Source organism: Poromitra crassiceps (assembly GCF_964638095.1).
Source record: "Poromitra crassiceps genome assembly, chromosome: 4".
Classification (NCBI taxonomy): Eukaryota; Metazoa; Chordata; class Actinopteri; order Beryciformes; family Melamphaidae; genus Poromitra; species Poromitra crassiceps.
The window spans coordinates 25073749-25092464 of NC_139626.1; the positions used below are offsets into that span (position 1 = coordinate 25073749).

Sequence of the window (18716 nt, forward strand, 5' to 3'; positions counted from 1 at the left end):
GAAACAGCTCCCGCGTTGCCATTGGTCACGTTTGACGTATGGCGGCGCGTGTGACCGAATGTTCTCGCGGATTGGCTTCCTGGAACGTCTGTCATGTCGCTCTGGCTCCACTCCTCTACCACTCCTCTGGAGCTCCAGGGGGAGGAGCCAAGAAGCTTGAGTACTGCCAGAGCAATCTAGAGAAGAGACACCCCACTCCAGGCTCCGCCTATTGTAAGAAATGCAACTCTTCCGGTCTCTGAAATAGGCGTGGTTCTCGGCTTGTGATTGGCTGTCTGTCAATGGTATGAAACTTCATTGGCTGACCAGTCTCATAAGGGGGCGTGGCAGTGGCGAAACCTCCCCGCACAGATACAGGAAGTGACTGCAAGTTGCGATGTCTCTATCCAGTATAAAGGTCTCTGGCACTGCATCGAGCAGAACCTCAGAACACTTGCTCATTTTTCGCATGACGCAATGTCCAAGCGACTAACATGCACCGAGCGATTAATTCTGAAGTTGAGAAAAGGCTAATAAACATGGCTCTAACTCGGATTGCCGCCGGTACCCCATCTCATATACGCAAGTAATATTGTTTACATTACACGACTGTACGGCCATGAAGCTGCTCCATAAAGATATCGAAAAAGATAATGCCGGGTGAGTGGCTAACGTTAGCTAGCAAGCTAATCATTGTTTGCACGTTATTTTGCAGCTTACCGACAACCTAGCCGTGATACGTGTCCATATTTTGTTTTTAAGTTTCTATCAGCGGAGAGACGTGGCGAATGGGCGTTCACAGCGTGCCATATATGGACTTTGTAACGCTCCATATGGACGTTAACACATGTCCACTAACTTACATAATTATTAAGGTTGCCATACAAACATCCAACCAATATTTTATCTTCCTGAATATTGGATCTACAGTCCTATAGTGGCCGATGCGATGTCGGGTCAGATCCCTACCACAGGAAAGGAAAAAATAATGACTATGTTAAGTGTAAATTATTTCGACTTTTCACAGTTGTAATAATGACAGGCCAGACGACCCAAGCAAAACAAAAGCAGATTGTCACTGGATTATGTGTCATGGTTAACGCTAGTGTTCTATCCATGATTGCTGCACACATGCATGGATGCTTCTGGATCATTGCACCGCTTGCCCAATTCGTTTCCCTCAACAACAGCTTGATGCCTTCAGTAAAGAACACTACTGATATCCACACTAAAAATCTCATGTTGCTATACCAACAACCGACTTGCTAGCGAGTACCGACTCACACAGACTCAGAGGCTGATCTGTATGTACACACCTTTCTAGACAGGTGACTCTGATGCCGGAGGAGGCGGAGGACATGTGGCACACCTACAACCTGCTGCAGGTGGGAGACAGCCTAAGAGCCTCCACCATCAGGTAACCTCTACCACCATCATGCATCACACTGTAAAGGCGACTGAAACAGGTGTATAACTGATGGCAAACCCCCTTGCAATAGACCCCTTGATGGCCTACGTCATGATTATATCACAGTGTTTGCTGCAAAACACAGGGAAATTGGAGGCAAACACAAATCACCTCAGAACAGAGTAGTAGGCTAACATTACCGAAAATGTCATCTTGCTCTGTCGTTGGCTGCCAGAATCGAAGGAGTAATGGCTCCAACTTGAAATTGTATTGCATACCAGCTGCCACTGCCAGTCAAAAACAAACAAACAAAAAACAAAAATAAACCAAATCGAAAACAACTATGGTTAACTGCAATAAGACGGATATCACAGAGGACGCGTTTCAGGCTGTGTGCTTTAACTGCGATCATAACACTCACATAGCCTAGAAAACACTTGTGTAAATTTAATGGTTGACAAACACCTTCAAATATCAGAATCAGAATCAGAAAGACTTTAATGATCCCCGGGGGGAAATTGGGACAAGTTACAGTAGCTCGCTCACAGAACACACATAGCATAAAATAGACAGTAGTAAATGCAATATAAGCAAATAAGCAGAAAAACACAACATAGCATAGAATAACTAGTAAATGCGATAGAAGCAAAAAATAAGTAGAATGTCAGTAGCAAAATACAATTCGTAGAGTAAGTATACGTTCCGTGTCAATTATCATTATTGCACCCTGGCCTTATATTAAGTCGGCTTGCCCTATACGTTACACGTGGCTCAGCCATGCTCAGTTAACCTATCGGCTGGCTCAGTCTCACGGAGACTGAGCGTCTCCGAGGTGCTCTTTTAACTCATTGAGTGCCATGGACGAACATGTTCGTCATTTCAAATAGTAACGTAGAGTGCCAAGGACGGACATGTTCGTCAATTGCGTTTTTTGACGGGGGGGTGTCGATCTAAGCCTCTTACATCGCCTCTTACGATATGGGAGCTATTGAATGTGTCTAACCTATTTTACAGAACCCTTAGGTGGCGACAGTGCTCTCCACATAACAGAAAGGCAAGGAAAAAACAAAGAAGAAGTCGTAATGGAAACGGAAATCGCATCGCATCCGTATGCATCGATATGCTGAAGCATAACGTTACTGCAGCTGTGCCTGCAGCAGCCAATCCAGCCAATCCAGGCCACCAGGGGGGCATCCACTCGCATCGCTGTCAGCTTCTCACCCAGTAGAGTCGGCCTGATGGTGTTGAAAGCACTGGAGAAGTCAAAGAACATGACTCTCACAGTGCTGCTGGCCGGGTTGTCAAGGTGGGCGTAGGCGCGGTATGATGTAGGATAATTAGCCAGCCATGCAAGATGTAGCTGTTTGTTCTGTTTACAGTAGCCTAGTCTCTCCACAGATTCAAATATTACTACATAAATGAGTCTGTGCCACTTCAGAGCCACTGCTGGTTTTTGAAGGCGGGTTGAAATTGAATGAGTGACAGGTCGTAGCACCGATGAGAGAGCGGTTCGAAAAATGGGCTGCGCCTCCCGTGTCGTCTGATCGCAAAGTCGTTACTGAGTGGGGAGGACTGAATCTATCACTGGCATATCACTGGCCAAGCGAACCAGCCGGCTGAGAGAAAGTGTCCCAGACCCAGAGAGAGCTCTGCAGCATGCAGTAACGTAGTGTATCTGTATCAGCGTAATAACTCTCATGGGTCTGGTGTAGGGATGTTCATTTTGAAAATTTTCCAAAATCGATAATCGGTGAGAATTAACGATCAATTATCGATTATCGATTTTATTAATACTTAGAAAATTTTCAATTTTTTCAATTTTTTTTTTTTTTTTTTTTTTTTTTTTTTTAACAAAATGAATGCCTATGGCAGAAAATACGAAAGACAACGTGTTCTCCTCAATGAACTCTTTATTTCAATGTGTCTCCTCTCCAACACTGCTGTCCCCGGCGCATGCCGGTGTGAATTTCTCATGTTTAAAACAGTTTTGTTGGCACAAAGGCCCGTGCCCAGCCAGAAAACTAGAGACTATATGAAGCTCCACCTCACGTTAGTCGGCTGTGCAATGGAGTGGGGCGAGGAGGAACGATTTCCACCCAAACCTAGTCCAAAAAAAAAAAAAAAAAAAAATTTTTTTTTTTTTTTTTTTTTTTTTTTAATAATTAAAAAATCGATCCAAATGCCACAGGATCGATTCCAATCCTTAACGATCGATTATCGATTTTCGATAATTGATGAACATCCCTAGTCTGGTGTTGAGACTAACAGTAGCCTAACCGAAGGGGTGCAAACACACCAGATGCTGAAGCAACACGGATGGGTTGCAATTAGTGTCTGGAGGAAGCGCAGCTACGGTAGTCTCCTTTCGGCGCCCTTGTTAATAGATTAGACCGTTCAGACCGGCGGGGATAGTTTTGGTGTTTGCCTGGTATATTTTTTGCACGAGCTGTGAGCGATTGTGTTAAGCCAGGCAGGAAATCAATACAAGTTGTGGAGCAAAACAGAGCGCTTCTGGTGTGAACAGCCAGGCTCCTGCTCGAGCTGAATTTACGCACAGCGGCGCTTTCGGATCCAGTGTGTTTGTGTGGCATGATACATGGTTGTCTGCCGCTGGCTAGGCAGAACTTTGGATCGCACAACACAAAACCTACCTGTTAAATCTTTTTATTTCAAGTCTTGTACATCATGATCATAGTTAATAGGCATCTACAGATTTCTACGCCCTCAATTGTACTATACATGTTTCTCTATCAGCTGGCCATTCATCCACAGTAGGTAATCCTCTCAGACCATCCATTAACTCATTCATGGCCAAAGACGTCTTTAACGTCTTATCAGGAATGTGCCTCCCCGCCAAAGACGTGTTTGACGTGTTTTTGTTTTTATTAGTGCAGCGCGTAGTTCAAAGACTTCCCCAGCCTGTGACATGGTATCAGGTCCCTGGCCTCAAAGACAAGCCGACAACACGTGAACAAACAACTACCACAGCTGTTGTTTTGAAATCGAGCAGGAGGAAAGAACAGAAAACGGAGAAACGCGCTTCCTTGTTGCAGAGAGGAGAAACGCCATTGAAACGCCCCTCGGCGCGCTGCACGAGCTGGTCGCCTTGCTGCAGGGCAGAGTGAACATGGATGAGTTGTTCGCGGTAGTCAAACCCGTGACCAACATGATCGATCCTGGTCCCGGACCCCGTTCCTGTGTGCCAGCCCGAAAGAGACGAGACGGAGTCACACGCAGCGGGTCGGTCATGGAGGGGCGAAGCAGAAGGAGTCCAGGCAGTGAGAGGGAATGATAAATCCAACGGGAGAAAGTAATCCAGAGATGTGTTGATCAGCGGAGGAATGAGGAAATGATCGATCAGTTTGACGGGTAATCCAGAGGGTGGTGAGGACGTGTTGAATAGCCGAGGGGAAAACGGGAACGATCAAACAGCAGGGAGGATAGGACAGGGAGACATGGACGAGGACGGGTGGACCAGAACAAAACAAAATAAACACACGAACAGCTAACAATAACGAAAAGTAAGGACGCGGGCAGAAGCGGCAGTCACAGCAGCAGACGCCAGCAGTACTCAGACCCGGAAACAACGTAACGAAGATAAAAGGGGGATCTTGTGTGTGTGTGTGTGTCTGTCTGTGTGTCTGTCTGTGTGTCTGTGTGTCTGTCTGTCTGTCTGTCTGTGTCTGTCTGTCTGTCTGTCTGTCTGTGTGTCTGTCTGCACACTCACTCACACTGAGTAAACTGTATTGTTGAATGTAAAAAAAGCACTTCATGTATATATATATATATATATATTTTTTTTGTCATTTGTGTCATAACGAATAATATTTACATGTCTGATGTCAATACAGTTCAAAATAAAAGAATTGAGAGTTCTGCCTGAGATTGTGTCCTTTACAAAAATGGCCTTTTCTCCTGTTTCTCTTCTCAGAGAGACCTTTTTGGTGAAAACAGGGTGTATATAAATGGCTATAAGTAGAGTACAGAACATGCTAAAAGCTCACTTTTTTTTCCCTGGTGAACCCAGAGACGTACATCTTCATTTTGAGGTATTGCAAATCACTTTGGTGCTAATAGATAATTTACTGTGGGTCTTGAAAGATGACCAACATTTATGAAAATCTTTGGCCTGAGCTAAATATTGGCAGTCCTAAACTGGCCATGAATGAGTTAAGTAAATGTGTAGGGGTCGGCCAATCTGGTTAATGTTAACTTTTTCAAGTCAAGTCAAGTTTTTTTGTATAGCACATTTCATACACAGAGGCAATTCAAAGTGCTTCACATAAAATAAGTAACAAGTAACAAGTAACACTCATGGCCGGCCCGCGGAGAGTGAGTGACTGTACATATTCAGAGAAATATTTTCTTATTTTCTTCGGCTGTTGTTAAAAAAGACGGCAATAAAACTAGCTAGCCAGCGTTTGCTAACGTGTTCCGGAGATTTTCTACCTCAAGTTACACTCTGCCCCCCAAAAACCTAATCTGTTGCTTACTAACATTGAAAGGGCACAGTTTCCAAAACGGTGAGAGACATTTGGCAGGATGGGGGATCGTGTCAGACTTGGGAGGCCAGCATCTTTCTGCATCTTTTTCAGTGCTCAAAGCCTTGTTCTTCGTTCCATTCATGGATAGTTGTTAAAATCTGCGTTGTCTGTGGAATCATGTATATACTGTAGGTAAATCATCCTGCGATTTGTGAAATAATTGTTTGTTTTTCAGTTTTCCAGCTTGCTCTCTCACTCCCCCGAGGCGCCTCCTTTGCTCTGTGTCTGTGTTACACTGTTTGTCTTGGTCTCACAAATACACACACAACACAAGTCACCGCAACTTGCCCCCTGGTCCCACAGGAAGGTGACTACAGAGTCCTCCACTGGCAGTGTGGGCAGCTCCAGGGTGCGGACTACTCTGACGCTTAGTGTGGAAACCATCGACTTCGACTCCCAGGCCTGTCAGCTGAGGGTTAAGGGCACCAACCTCGAAGAGAACCAGTATGTCAAGGTCTGAGAATGTTACAGAATTATTATATTTACAGCCGTTTTACAGCAGAGTAGAGTGATACAACGAGGGAAGACCGACGTGATCTTAATAGTGGGGCAGTTAAGTATAACAATTGTGCATTTTTGAGATAAAAGCATATAATTTGGTACACTTATAACCAATATTTTGATAGGGGCGTCATGAATTTAGGAGGGGGAAATGCAGCCACAGACTGGCAGCCTATGGAAAGTGGAACTAAAATGAAGTTGTGTAGACTAATCTGATATGGATGATCTTGGTGTTAAATCATACATTTCTGATGAGAATTCAAATTTGGAACTCTAGAATTGCTCAGAAGACTCAATCAATCACTTGATTGCCATAACTGCCCAAACCTAACCTCTTGAATTGCCTTCAGACAGACCAGTTTTATGTATTTGGTGTAGACTCTGAAGTATGCAATATCAGGCTATCTTCGCTCAATTGTTAAGTGTGTATAGAATAAAATAACAATTATGTTCCCATAGGCATCCAAGAATGCCTTTTTCCAAGCTTTGTCTCAGGGGAGGCCCACAGTCTCACACACCAGCTGCGACGATATCGCATGTAGACGGCGCTTGTAGTCGTGTCGCTGGTCGCTTGGTGCTGCAGCTTGATTGGCTGTCTTGCTTTGGCCCCTCCTCTCCTCGCTGTCGCCCGCCGCCAGGTATCTTAGCCTGCTTGGAAGGCGATGAGCGGCGGACAACAACGACAAGAGGGGCCAAATTCAACTAAACCAATTAAAAACGGAAAGACAGCAAGAGAGCCAATCAAGCTGCAGCACCAAGCGACCAGCGAGCGGCTACATGCAATAGCATCACAGCTGGTGTGCATCAGCCGTAAGACTTTGAAGGCCCCTGCTCTATATCATTATTTCTTCACAATATGAATGCATTGGAAGACGATAAATGATAATGTTGAATTATTAACTGCTATTATTAGTGGTAAGTGATTGTGTTGTGTTCTTCGCTCCTCAGATGGGGGCCTACCACACCATTGAGCTTGAGCTCAACAGGAAGTTCACTCTTGCTAAAAAGATCTGGGACAGCGTTGTGCTGGATAGGATCGGTAAGCCGGTGTTATTAGGCTCTTTCACACACAGATCATGCAAAATTGTAGTTCGGGAAGCCCGTAAAGCCTGGCAGCCTCGCCACAGAAATTGCTTTCACACAGAGCCAAGCAGCACGGCCACATTCCCGTGCTGCTGTGTACTTTCAGGTGAAATCCCCTGCTCCCGGATTGAAAGGCGAGCGGAGGGATTTCCAGCTCCTCCTAGCCCAAATGAATATTTTCATAGGTTAGTGTAGCCTAGGCCCTAGGCTACTGTATGAACGAATTCATTCAACAACAAGACAACAACAAGACCAAGACTCACCAAAACGGGCTCCGCCGCGGAGTGCATCTGCCAATTTTCTGGCAGCGAAGTGTTGCATGAATTGCATTCAAGGAAAGCCAACTTTATTTATACAACACATTTCATAGAAGTAAATTCACCTACTAAGCACTGCAGATCGATATGGTGTCACCTTGTGTAATTCATTCAACAACCAAACAGTAGGGAATGCACAAGTCAGATTGCCGTTCTGGAGCTGGTTTCCAGAGGGAATATCGTCAGACCAACTCGCCACAGACAGCTATATAACCTACTACACAGGCACGAAGCATTCCTCCTGGCGCATGATTGTATAGGCTACTTTTTTTTACTTTCACTGTCCTTGCTGCATGAGGTGATTGATTTCCCCTGTATTTTTTTATGAAACATTCACACTGTTCCGCCTTGCTGCTCCAACGCTTTCAGGTGGAGGCGGGTTGTCCGCTAATACGGCGCTGTGACAACCTTTGCTCCTGGGACAAAAGGCGTACAAGAATTATCCACCAACGCGCGTTCATGACTTTCACGTCGGAGGCGCGAATCCTATTTTCCGTGCATTTTTCGGCTTTCAAGGTCGGTGTGAAAGAGCCTATTGTTTTAGAGTGCAATCACACCCACAGTTTATTTCTTTGGTGTTATTGTTTTAGAGTGCGATCACACCCACAGTTTGTTTTCTTTGCGCTGGACCAGCTCAGCATGATGGACTTGTCCGCCATGAATTGACCTTCTCTAGTGTTCATACCAGCTCAGAAGAACACATGGAGAAATAGGCAAGGCTTTCCAAGTCATGCTATCCGTTGTCAACATCCATCTCCCCATGCCCATAAAACTGCACATTGTGGGGGTTGTTTTCTAATCTGTACTGTAGTTGATATCAGGTTACTTATGTTCTCACCCCTAACAAACTGCACCACAGTTTGGAAGAGGATCATTTTCAGGCACTCTCACGCAAGTTTAAATGGCATCTTGCTCTCCTGCCCAAACAAACCAACCTAAACATAGTGTTCAAATAAATGTGCCTTTGGATGATGACTTTTTGTCAAATTCCTCATAGACTGGCCCCTGGCAATCCTCCTGACTTTACACTCTGACAAAATACAGACCATTAGTGGTTAATGGTTTGCTTCATTCTGTCAAACAAGTAATTGTAAAGTCAGCAAACACGGTTAAACGACACACAGTGTCCAGATATAAAACATTACCTTCAGAAGTGTATAGGGAGTGAAAAAAATCCACGGTGGCAAACAAGGCTACGTTTTGAAATTTCCTGCAAAATTGTGGTCTATGAAATTTTTTATTGACCTAGGGGCCCTTTACACGAGGACGGTTTCCTATGGTGACGGGGAATTATTTTATCGTTAGTGCCTCCCTTTTAGACGGCGACGGTGAATTCGCGCTTAGGAAACGACACATTTTGAAACCACCCTCCAGAGTGAAATTCTTGGTGACACTCCCCGCTGATCGCTCCATGTAATCGCTTTGAGACGGCTCATTTCAGAAACTCTGATGTGCCTGCACACGCGACACACGCGATTACGTCATAGCCGTAGACGTTGCTATGTTACAATTTCGGCTCCGAAATTATAAAATGGTAATCCACGGAGCAGATAGTAAGTGAATACAATTTCATTCAAGTCTAGAAGTGAGTTGCCTTAAAGTTAATATCCCAGTCTTCTTCTGTTTACCACGGCGGGTATTGTGCTGCGCGTACCATTATTTACCGTGTGTAGCCCTATTGTGTGGAGGCTACACACGGCATGTCATGTTTTGCAGTGATCAAGGCAAACTGTGTTGTTTTTGAATGGAGAGACACCTAACGTTAGTCTGGCTGACTGTGACAGAGGAGAGGACAGTAACCTAACCTTAGTCTGGCTGACTGTGAGAGAGGAGAGGACTGTAACCTAACGTTAGTCTGACTGACTGTGAGAGAGGAGAGGACTGTAACCTAACGTTAGTCCGGAAGCAAACCGGAAGTGCCCAGGAAACTTGTCCAAGTTGTGGAGCGACGAGCAACGCCCCGTTGACCATCACACTGCCACCTAGCGACCTGGCATGTACATTACGGTGTTTTAAAAATTCAACAGCGCTCATGTAAACAGGGAGAAGGTGTGAAGGAAAATGTGTGAAGGAAACGCTATTGTGTCGTTTCTTCCAGAAACTGTCCTCGTGTAAAGGGCCCCCTAGTAGCAGATTTCCAAACCAGTCAGCTAACAAGCTAATTTGCTAACAATAATTCTCAAAGACACATTTATTAGGCAACTTTTCATGAAGTACACAGCATCTCAGTTGATCCCTGTATCCTCTTCTCCACCGTCCAGAACAGGCGTGTGATGTCGCCCAGAAGGCCGACGTGGCAGCTGTGGTGATGCAAGAGGGCCTGGCCAACCTGGTCTTGGTGACACCTGCCATGACTCTGCTGCGTGCAAAGGTGGAAGTGACTATTCCTCGCAAGAGAAGGGGTAGCTGCACTCAGCACGAGAAGGTAGGGCACCAATCAATCAATGGAGGAAATGGATAGTGGTATATAATGGTCCGTTCCATTAAAACTGGGAAACGGGAATGTGACGGTTGAATGACGTCACACCCGAGTTGTTGACGTTCCATTTAAACAGTTGGGAAACCAGCCAGGGTTAGCTCTAGCCAGGCTAGCCATTGTTAGCAATAACAGTTGATAATGCATTTCACGGTATTTTGTGCATACAAACACTGCAGCAACATGTCCACACAGATAGAAGTTAGACAGTGCTGTGTGTACAGATGATTTAATGAGACACAAACAAGACAGAAGTGCTAATAATGGAACAGCCCATAGGTGTGATAACTGCCACAGATGATTGAAAGTTGAAGATGGATAACTGACTGGATGCAGAGATGGATTGATGTTTTTCATTGAGTGAAGTGACCAAGATGGCCGAGTCTCTTTGGATTGAGGATTGGGTGTATTTGTTGTGTAGTGGCTGTTTTACATCATACTGTTTTTGGAAATGTGTCTCTTTGTGTACAGGCACTCGAGAGGTTCTACGAGGCAGTGATGCAGGGCATTCTCCGCCACATCAATTTCGATGGTGGGATTGCTATGTAGCCACACACACACACACACACACACACACACACACACATTTGAAATATTTATTTATGTCCACATAAATACAAGTATGCAAAGGACATAAACAGTAATAGTGCAGTCAAATGCTGGGAGTCAGTCAATTATATGAGTGCCCAGACGGCAAACACAATAATGCATACACATAAGAAACACACAGGATGATAACATGGCAGGTTGATATATACAGGTATACTGTAATGCAAGATAGCGGTCAGTATCCACTTCATGGGTACAAAAAGCAGCGCCTCCTCCATATTGAGCGGCTGCCGATAATGGTAGATATTGAACAATATCTCGCTAACTGCTTGGCCCTTCTCTTTGGGAGACCAGCCATCTGAAGGCCTCTCACAACCAGCTTATGGACATGACCTAGGCTACCAAATATGAAAACTAGAAGTTTACACCTGTAGCCCAGCTGTGAAATGGTCTGTTCTAGCTGTTGGTATTTCATCATCTTGGTTAGAAAGGCCTCCTCTAGGCTGTGGTCAAAGGTACAGCCAACCTCTAGAACAAACACCTCTCTACGATTTTCATTGACAACAACAACATCAGGAGTGTTAGCTGGAATATTCAAGAACACATCTGAATCGTCACTACACAGACTGAACATGCTCAGCTTCACAATAGAAAGTTTAAAAAGCGATATTGAAGACCCGAAAATAGAAGAGATATCTTTTGATATCAGATCCACTAATCTGTCATGCCTACATATGTAAAGCCCTTTGTATGCATGGCAACCATTTAAGATGTGAGCTATGGTTTCAGTTATCTGTTCATTACCATGATGTATACAGTGAGGAGCATGACTGTCAGGAAGCCAGATGGAAAGATTGAGCTTGGTTGGTAAAACTTGCAGTCTTGCTTTTAAACACGATTTTCACGATTTCCAGTCTTGCTTTTAGAGTGAAGATGATAATGCTCTCATCCAGAGCGACACTTTTAAACACTGCATGAGAAACAGAGTGATCTGCTGCAGGGAGACATGCAAGTTTCCCTTGGAGTTTTAACTCAGTCCAGTGTTGTCGTTGTCTTTGTTGTTGCGCCCTCATGAGGTGACCTCATCACACACACACACAGACGCACGCACGCACACACACACACACACACACACACACACACACACACGTACTGTAAATTCCTGTTATGTTTTACAAATGCATGCACACTTGAACACACAAACACCTCTCCACTTTCTTGGTCCCCCCCCTCTTTGCTTCTTCTCAATGTTTGCTTGAAGTGTACAGTGACACTTCTGTGTGATTGGCACACATAGTGGACAAATGTAATTTTGATCTCTTGTCCTTGCCTTCCCCCACAGTGGTGAAGTGTATGCTGGTGGCCAGTCCAGGGTTTGTAAAGGACCAGTTTATGACATACCTCTTTAAGGAAGCTGTCCGACAGGACAACAAGGTCCTACTGGAGAACAGACCCAAATTCATACTGGTCCATTCTTCATCAGGTCACAAGTACTCCCTCACAGGTAGGAGCTGTTAGAATCTGAGAACAACGCAATGGTATCTTTCCCTTCTGCCAGGCAAAAACTTATTGAAATGCTTGGTGTTTTGCAGAAATCCTTTCTGATCCCACTGTCACAAGTAGGCTTTCTGACACCAAGGTGATTATTCTCATCCTATCGTATTCTTTGTCGGTTTGTTTTGAAATGTGACAATCTGGATTATATCTGTGTGTTAAATGCTAACGTGTATGTGTAACTTTTAGGCAGCAGCAGAGGTGAGAGCCCTGGAGGATTTCTACAAGATGCTCCAGCATGAGCCTGACAGAGCCTTCTATGGGTGAGAGATGGACCACACCAGTCCGAAGTCATCTGGATTATTGCTGGGTGGTGTGGTCATCAGCTGCTAATGGTCTACTCAGAAAGTTACGAGTAGCACAAAACAAGGCAGCTACTCCTGGGCTGCTCCCCTAGGTCTAGCATAGCAGATATGCATGCACTCTCACATGGTTCAGTGTTGAGGAAAGACTATTGGCCAACGTACTTATATATTTTCATAGAGTTATTCAAAATCAGACTCCTAAATTTCTTTACGATAACATAATTTATAGTTCAAATATTCATACATACTCCACCAGAGGGGCAAGTGGTGGACAGATAACTTTACCGACATGAAGAAGGCTGTAATATAAAGGGCTATAGTGTCGTGCAACAGTCTTCCAGGTGCTGTCCGTTCCTTCACAAGAAAGGCATGTTTTAAAAGGAAACTTAGATTTTACCTACATTCACACAAACTATCCTGATTTATACTTTATGCTTTTAACTCTTTCTTTTTCTTTCATCCTTATGTGATGCATGTTTTTCTTTTTCTTTTTGTATTCTATTTCATTGTTTGTCTGTCATGTAAATGTATATTGTTGTCTTGGACCCCAGGAAGACTAGCTGTCATCTAGGCGTCAGCTAATGGGGATCCTTTTAATAAACAAAGAAACGGTAAAGTGTCCTCATGCATTACCGCTGCTAATCAATAGCCTTTGTATCTTTGTGTTGTTGTAGATTGGCTCATGTGGAGAAAGCTGCTGACGCCCTGGGCATTGACACCCTGTTGATAAGTGATAAGCTGTTCAGGTATGTACTGAGAATATGATTTGGTTATCTATTACAAATCCAGAGAACAATGAGAATCTTCTGGTAATCTTATATTATATAGGTATCATGGTATCATAAAAAAAACTGTTTGTCACGGTTACCTCATCTCATTTTGCCTTACTAATGTTTCTACCTGTTCCTCCAACACTATTGATGTTACAGCTATTAGTCAGCGAGCTCAAACCAACCACTGGACAGATGTGAATGCACATTTATGGATAACATTCAAATTGTAAAAAAAGAAGTGTGTGTTTGTGCGTGTGTGTGTGTGTGTGTAGACACCAGGAAGTGGCCACCAGGAGTCGGTATGTGCGGTTGGTGGACAGCGTGAGGGACAATGGTGGCACTGTCAGGTACATGTTGTCACAGAAAACACAGTGACCATGTAAACATACACATCGTCACAAATGTCAGTCAAAACATCCTTATTCAACCATCCAAATCATCACATCTCTCCCTCTCTCTCTCTTCTCTCTCTCTCCCCAGAATATTCTCAAGCCTTCACGTGTCTGGTGAACGTAAGTGCAGTGTACTATTTTGATGAACACTATGTTGAAAAGTTTAGGTTTTCATAAAAGCTTTGCATTGTGCCCCACAACGCCTCTTGGCTGTTCTAAAATCACTTTAACGCTTCTAGTGGCTTATTGCGGAATAAGTATGTGTATTGCGGAATAAGTATGTGTGTAGGATGTAGGGTTTTGTCACATCAGTCTAACACGTAATATACTGTACATGTATGGGTAAAATAATGAAAACACCAACATGTGTTGTAAGTTCTTACCACTGTAAATGCTAGATGACACTCAGTCTATGCAATTTTTGCACCTAGAAATAAAAGTCTATATGTTGCTGAGAGGTGTCCAGGCTCTCTGCTACCAAGTATTGATGTATGTATCTTTGACCGTCTTTCTCCTCAGAGCTGACTCAGCTGAGCGGAGTGGCAGCCTGCTTGCGGTTTCCCATCGCTGACCTATCAGAGCCCGAAGACAGCAGCTCAGACGAAGACTAATCCACGGTAACGGACCAGAGCGCTCTTACTGGCCGAAACGAGAGGAACGCTGTCCAGTGTTGCAGATAGCAATAGAACGCATAGACTCAAAAACACAACACTACTGTGCCAGGCTCTATGTATTCAACTTCTGCAACACCCTGACCTCTCTCAAAGCTAACTGATTGACACATCTGTCCTCTTCAAGAGCCCATGATCACACTCATCATTTTCACACTATTTGACGCTTTTAGGGGTGTGCGTGTTGAAGGTTGCAGTATCTTTTAAAGGTGCAGGTTACGCTAAGAATGCCAATGCAAAGGGATGTAATTTGAGTTGCCAAATCTACATGAAAACACAGATAAAAGTTTGAGTGACATACAAGCAATGCTACAGTAATGGAGCAATGTGGAAAACATTGATTATTGGATTTTCTTTTCAAGTGTACAGTAAATATCTTTCTTGCAATTAAACAGTGAAAGCATACATGCTATCTTGGTGTCATTAAACATTTCACTCTTTTATGAAGCGTGCCCATCACACACAAATGCAATATAAACTGATGACAAGATATAAAATATATACAATTTATTGCATAATGTAATTTTCCATGAAAAACGTATACTGGTTATAGGCATGAAAAGCTACTGCATTTGATAAACTAAGGATCAAGTATACTCAGGATTTTGAATTCAGTATGGTGATATTTGAGTTTCCGCAGTTATAACACTGTAACTCCCTTTCATTCCCTTGGAGAAATGTCAAATGAGGAATCAATCCCTTATGAAGGGCTAATAATAATGAAAACAATCTCACTGCCAGCAGCTAAGACTAAAGTGCATTTCAAAACACAGCTCGCCTCCTCCTTACTTTACTCCTCCATCTCACCTTATTAAATCCTACATCTTGATTCTATCAGGGATCAACGTGGCCTTCAAAGTGTGTGTGTGTGTGTGTGTGAGAGAGAGAGTGAGTGACATGTTGGCTTCACTCCCCGGGACACTGGTAGCTTTTAATCCAGGCCAAATCCTCCAGGGTGCCCCAGTGCAGGTAGATGATGGAGCAAATGACCATGACATGCATAATCTGGTGGCTGTTCCCCCAGTTGTCAAACAGCCCCGGGCTGAAGCGCTCGGGGATCTGGATGATGTTGACCAGCCCCCCCGCCACAGCCAGCGAGTCCATGATGACGAAGAGGCGCAGCGAGTGCGGGCTGCCCACGCCGCTGCCGTACACCCGGAACAGGAAGAGGCTGAAGCGGAACAGGGCCTGCCAGAGGAACGCCCGCAGGCGCAGGACGTTGCTGCGGGCCGTGGTGGCGCAGTAGATGCCGTAGGCCGACAACAGGACGTAGGCCAGCAAGGCCAGCTGTTGCACGGTGGGGTAGCACAGAAGGGTGATGTGGATGATAGGTAACGCCCCTGGTGATAAATGGGAATGAATGAATGGCAATAACACTGCACCTACAGTATATGCGACCATATTGTCTGTTTATAGGTTTTCAATTAGTGATCAATTTAGAAATGGTAGCGATTAGAGCCAATGTGCATCAAGCATCTTTGATTCTGTGGCCAGTTTGCCTCATAAGTTATAGTGAGGAGTAGGAATGGGACGATACATTTATCTCAGGATACGGTTTGATACGTCATGGTATTCACGATTCAATACAAACATGATACGATATGTAATAAATAAAGGCTCAATCACAACAAAGTATGACTGCAGAATTGTGTTTATTTATTTTTCTTTCTGATCTCCCCCCATTTTCTCACCAATTGTATTTGGCAAAAGCTTGGCCCTGCTGCCCCGGTCGCTGCTCCACCCTCTGCTGATCTGGGGAGAGCCATAGACTAGCACCATGCTTCCTCCGACACATGCGCAGTTGCCAGTAGCTTCTTTTCACCTAACAGCGGGGAGCTTCACCGGGAGAATGTAGCGTGTGGGAGGATCACGCTATTCCCACCAGTTCCCTTCCGCCCCGACCAGGCGCACCGACCGACCAGAGGCGCTAGTGCAGAATTGTGTTTATTTTTTAGCCACAAATCTTTCGAGCAATGTCCCTGGCTTGCTTAAAGATGTCATTACGAATTTCGATGAAGAGCTTGTGAAATTGTGAATAGAATAAAATGTGGCTGATGATTTATTTTTCTGCCCCAAGATACATTGTCACATTTTTGTATCGTGATATTGAATTTGGATATCGTCCCATCCCTCTATGTTTGTGTAAGTAACAGAGTGATAATTGTGGTTGTCTTCACTCAGTGTCAAGGACCTACCCAGGGTGTTAACCAGGCAGACCCCGAACATGTCCAGGGAGAGCAGGGTGTCATAGATGTGCTCTCCGCCCACATGGTTCATGAAGATGTGGTAAAGGACTGACCCCACGGTGGGGGAGAGGCAGGCCAGGTAATGGACCACACAGATCCAGATGTTCTCCACCTCCGCCCAGGGGATACTGAAAGGCAGCAGCACCAGGAAGAGGAAGAATGGGATGCCTGGAGTGAGCGGAGGTGAGGTGAGGAAAGGGGAAGAGACAACAGAGCAGTGGAGATGAGATGATAGAATAGGGAGGAAAAGAACGAAGATAGATTAATCAAATTCTGATTTTAAATCTGTGCAGGGACTGAGTGTCCTTTAGACGTTTACTAATCATGAATCATCGGCATGTTTTGACTATGTTAGTGTTACAATAGGCAAAACTGACCCTCGCTTTAAATTGCTCTCCTCTTCTGTTCCTCTAACCAAAGCTTTTCTTCAACATCAAACTCCAAATGTCTAAATAGGTTTGTAAGATTGATGCCTGTATTGTAGGTGAATGGCAGTTTTGCTCATGGTGATATTTTAAGTCCAATTTCCTAACCAGAGCAAGAGCCACAAAAACACCTTTTGCAGAACAATAATGAGGAATTTAGCCATTTATGAATGGTTCCTCAACTATTTTATTTGTTTGCAGTAGGTACATTTGTCTGTTACTCTACATGTGCACTGAAAGCTAGTGAGCAACTCTCTAATGCTAATACCCTTCAGTTCCCCTCAGTAAGAGTGTTAGTCTTAATGAACTTATAGGATAGTGAAGGAAGCACAGCAGCACAGAGAAGATGCCTTTGGAAGTTCAAGGGTGTGCAGTGCAGGCTTTAGCTCACGCACAATTAGCATAGCCTACTGTAATTGCTCACGTTTGTGCAACGTTGACTGCATTAGAGACGATGTGCAAGTCGTTCACCAACTGCATCAATTTTTTTAGTATTTCAACACATTTCTGCAGCTATTTCTCATCTGTGCAATTTAACGTTTTTCTTTGAGACCCTTGGCTCAAGAGATATGAACAATGTTTTTTATTGTTTATGCACACCCTTGTAAGCCCCAGTTAACAGTAGGATATTTCCAGGACAGGGATTCCCAAGACAGATTACAGTTAAGCCTTGTCCACTGTTTGTAACTGGCCATACTGTAAGTGAGAGCAGTGTCCCTTTGTGACCTCTTTTGTATGCACACCCCCTTTATAGGTCGAGCGGGATGCATGGTCATTTTAGACAATTTGATGTAATTTTAATCATTTGCAACCAGTTTTCCCCTGCTCTTTCTATGTTGAGACAAAATTATAATGAAAAAGCCTTTTGAAATGGCTAATACAGTATATATAATTTGAAATGGCAAATCAGTTGCATTCATTAAGATTATTTCTCAGATTTTTTATTTTACTAAATCATATTGGATTCTCAAGGCAAAGAATAGCATTTTAAGTACAGGCAATGCAAAGCTGATTTCTGCACTTACCATGGGTGTAAATGTTCCCCAGCTCATTGTGCACATAGAAGAGGCTTCTCATGCACTCGTGAGCAGAGGACACTGGCCGGTACCCGGTGAGGACATATCTGTTGAACTGAAGGTGTGGAGGGGTCGTTCTAAAGTCCAACAGCCGCGGTCCTTTGCAAAATACCATAACGACTTCCTGCAGCCAACGCCCCCCCCCAAAAGCTTACATCAGCTGACAATGCAATTTCCTCACAATTTACATCCTAAATGAGACCCCACTTAGGACGTCCAGGCACGGTCATGATAAAGACTGGGAAGAGATTCTGGCCCTTGAAACCCATCATTAGACAGGTACGATTCCAAGCAGGCAACCTGTTGAGCTGGCCAAGTGGCATGCTTTCAGTAGGACCAATCAGCAAGCGGCTGTTATTCCTAGGGATAAAGCTGGGGTAATCCTCACAAAATGCCATGTGCACTGCTGGAGCTGCT

At 44.2% G+C, this 18716-nt stretch overlaps 2 protein-coding genes across 2 annotated transcripts; one reads left to right on the forward strand and one right to left on the reverse strand.

Moving 5' to 3' along the window:
* The first annotated feature begins 438 nt into the window (after nt 1-438).
* Nucleotides 439-14951, forward strand: pelo (pelota mRNA surveillance and ribosome rescue factor). The gene is made up of 13 exons (XM_083635589.1): nt 439-639; nt 1304-1396; nt 6235-6385; nt 7381-7471; nt 10094-10257; nt 10780-10840; nt 12200-12361; nt 12450-12496; nt 12601-12674; nt 13391-13462; nt 13762-13836; nt 13970-14001; nt 14401-14951. Exons 1-13 carry the CDS (start codon nt 599-601, stop codon nt 14490-14492), a joined length of 1155 nt encoding a protein of 384 aa, XP_083491715.1. The 5' UTR covers nt 439-598; the 3' UTR covers nt 14493-14951.
* Nucleotides 14952-15458: 507 nt separating this feature from the next.
* LOC310775451 (progestin and adipoQ receptor family member 4-like) lies at nt 15459-18414 on the reverse strand (the record flags this gene model as incomplete). The annotated part of the gene is made up of 3 exons (XM_083635602.1): nt 15459-15892; nt 16748-16966; nt 18249-18414. The coding sequence occupies 3 exons, from the start codon at nt 18412-18414 to the stop codon at nt 15459-15461; spliced, it is 819 nt and encodes a 272-aa protein (XP_083491728.1).
* Nucleotides 18415-18716: the final 302 nt, after the last annotated feature.

Coding starts and splice junctions, on each gene's coding strand:
- pelo (XM_083635589.1), top strand. CDS start 599: ATGAAGCTGCTCCATAAAGATATCGAAAAAGATAATGCCGG. Junction 1,397..6,234: donor CTAAGAGCCTCCACCATCAG/GTAACCTCTACC, acceptor CTGGTCCCACAG/GAAGGTGACTACAGAGTCCT. Junction 10,258..10,779: donor GCTGCACTCAGCACGAGAAG/GTAGGGCACCAA, acceptor CTTTGTGTACAG/GCACTCGAGAGGTTCTACGA.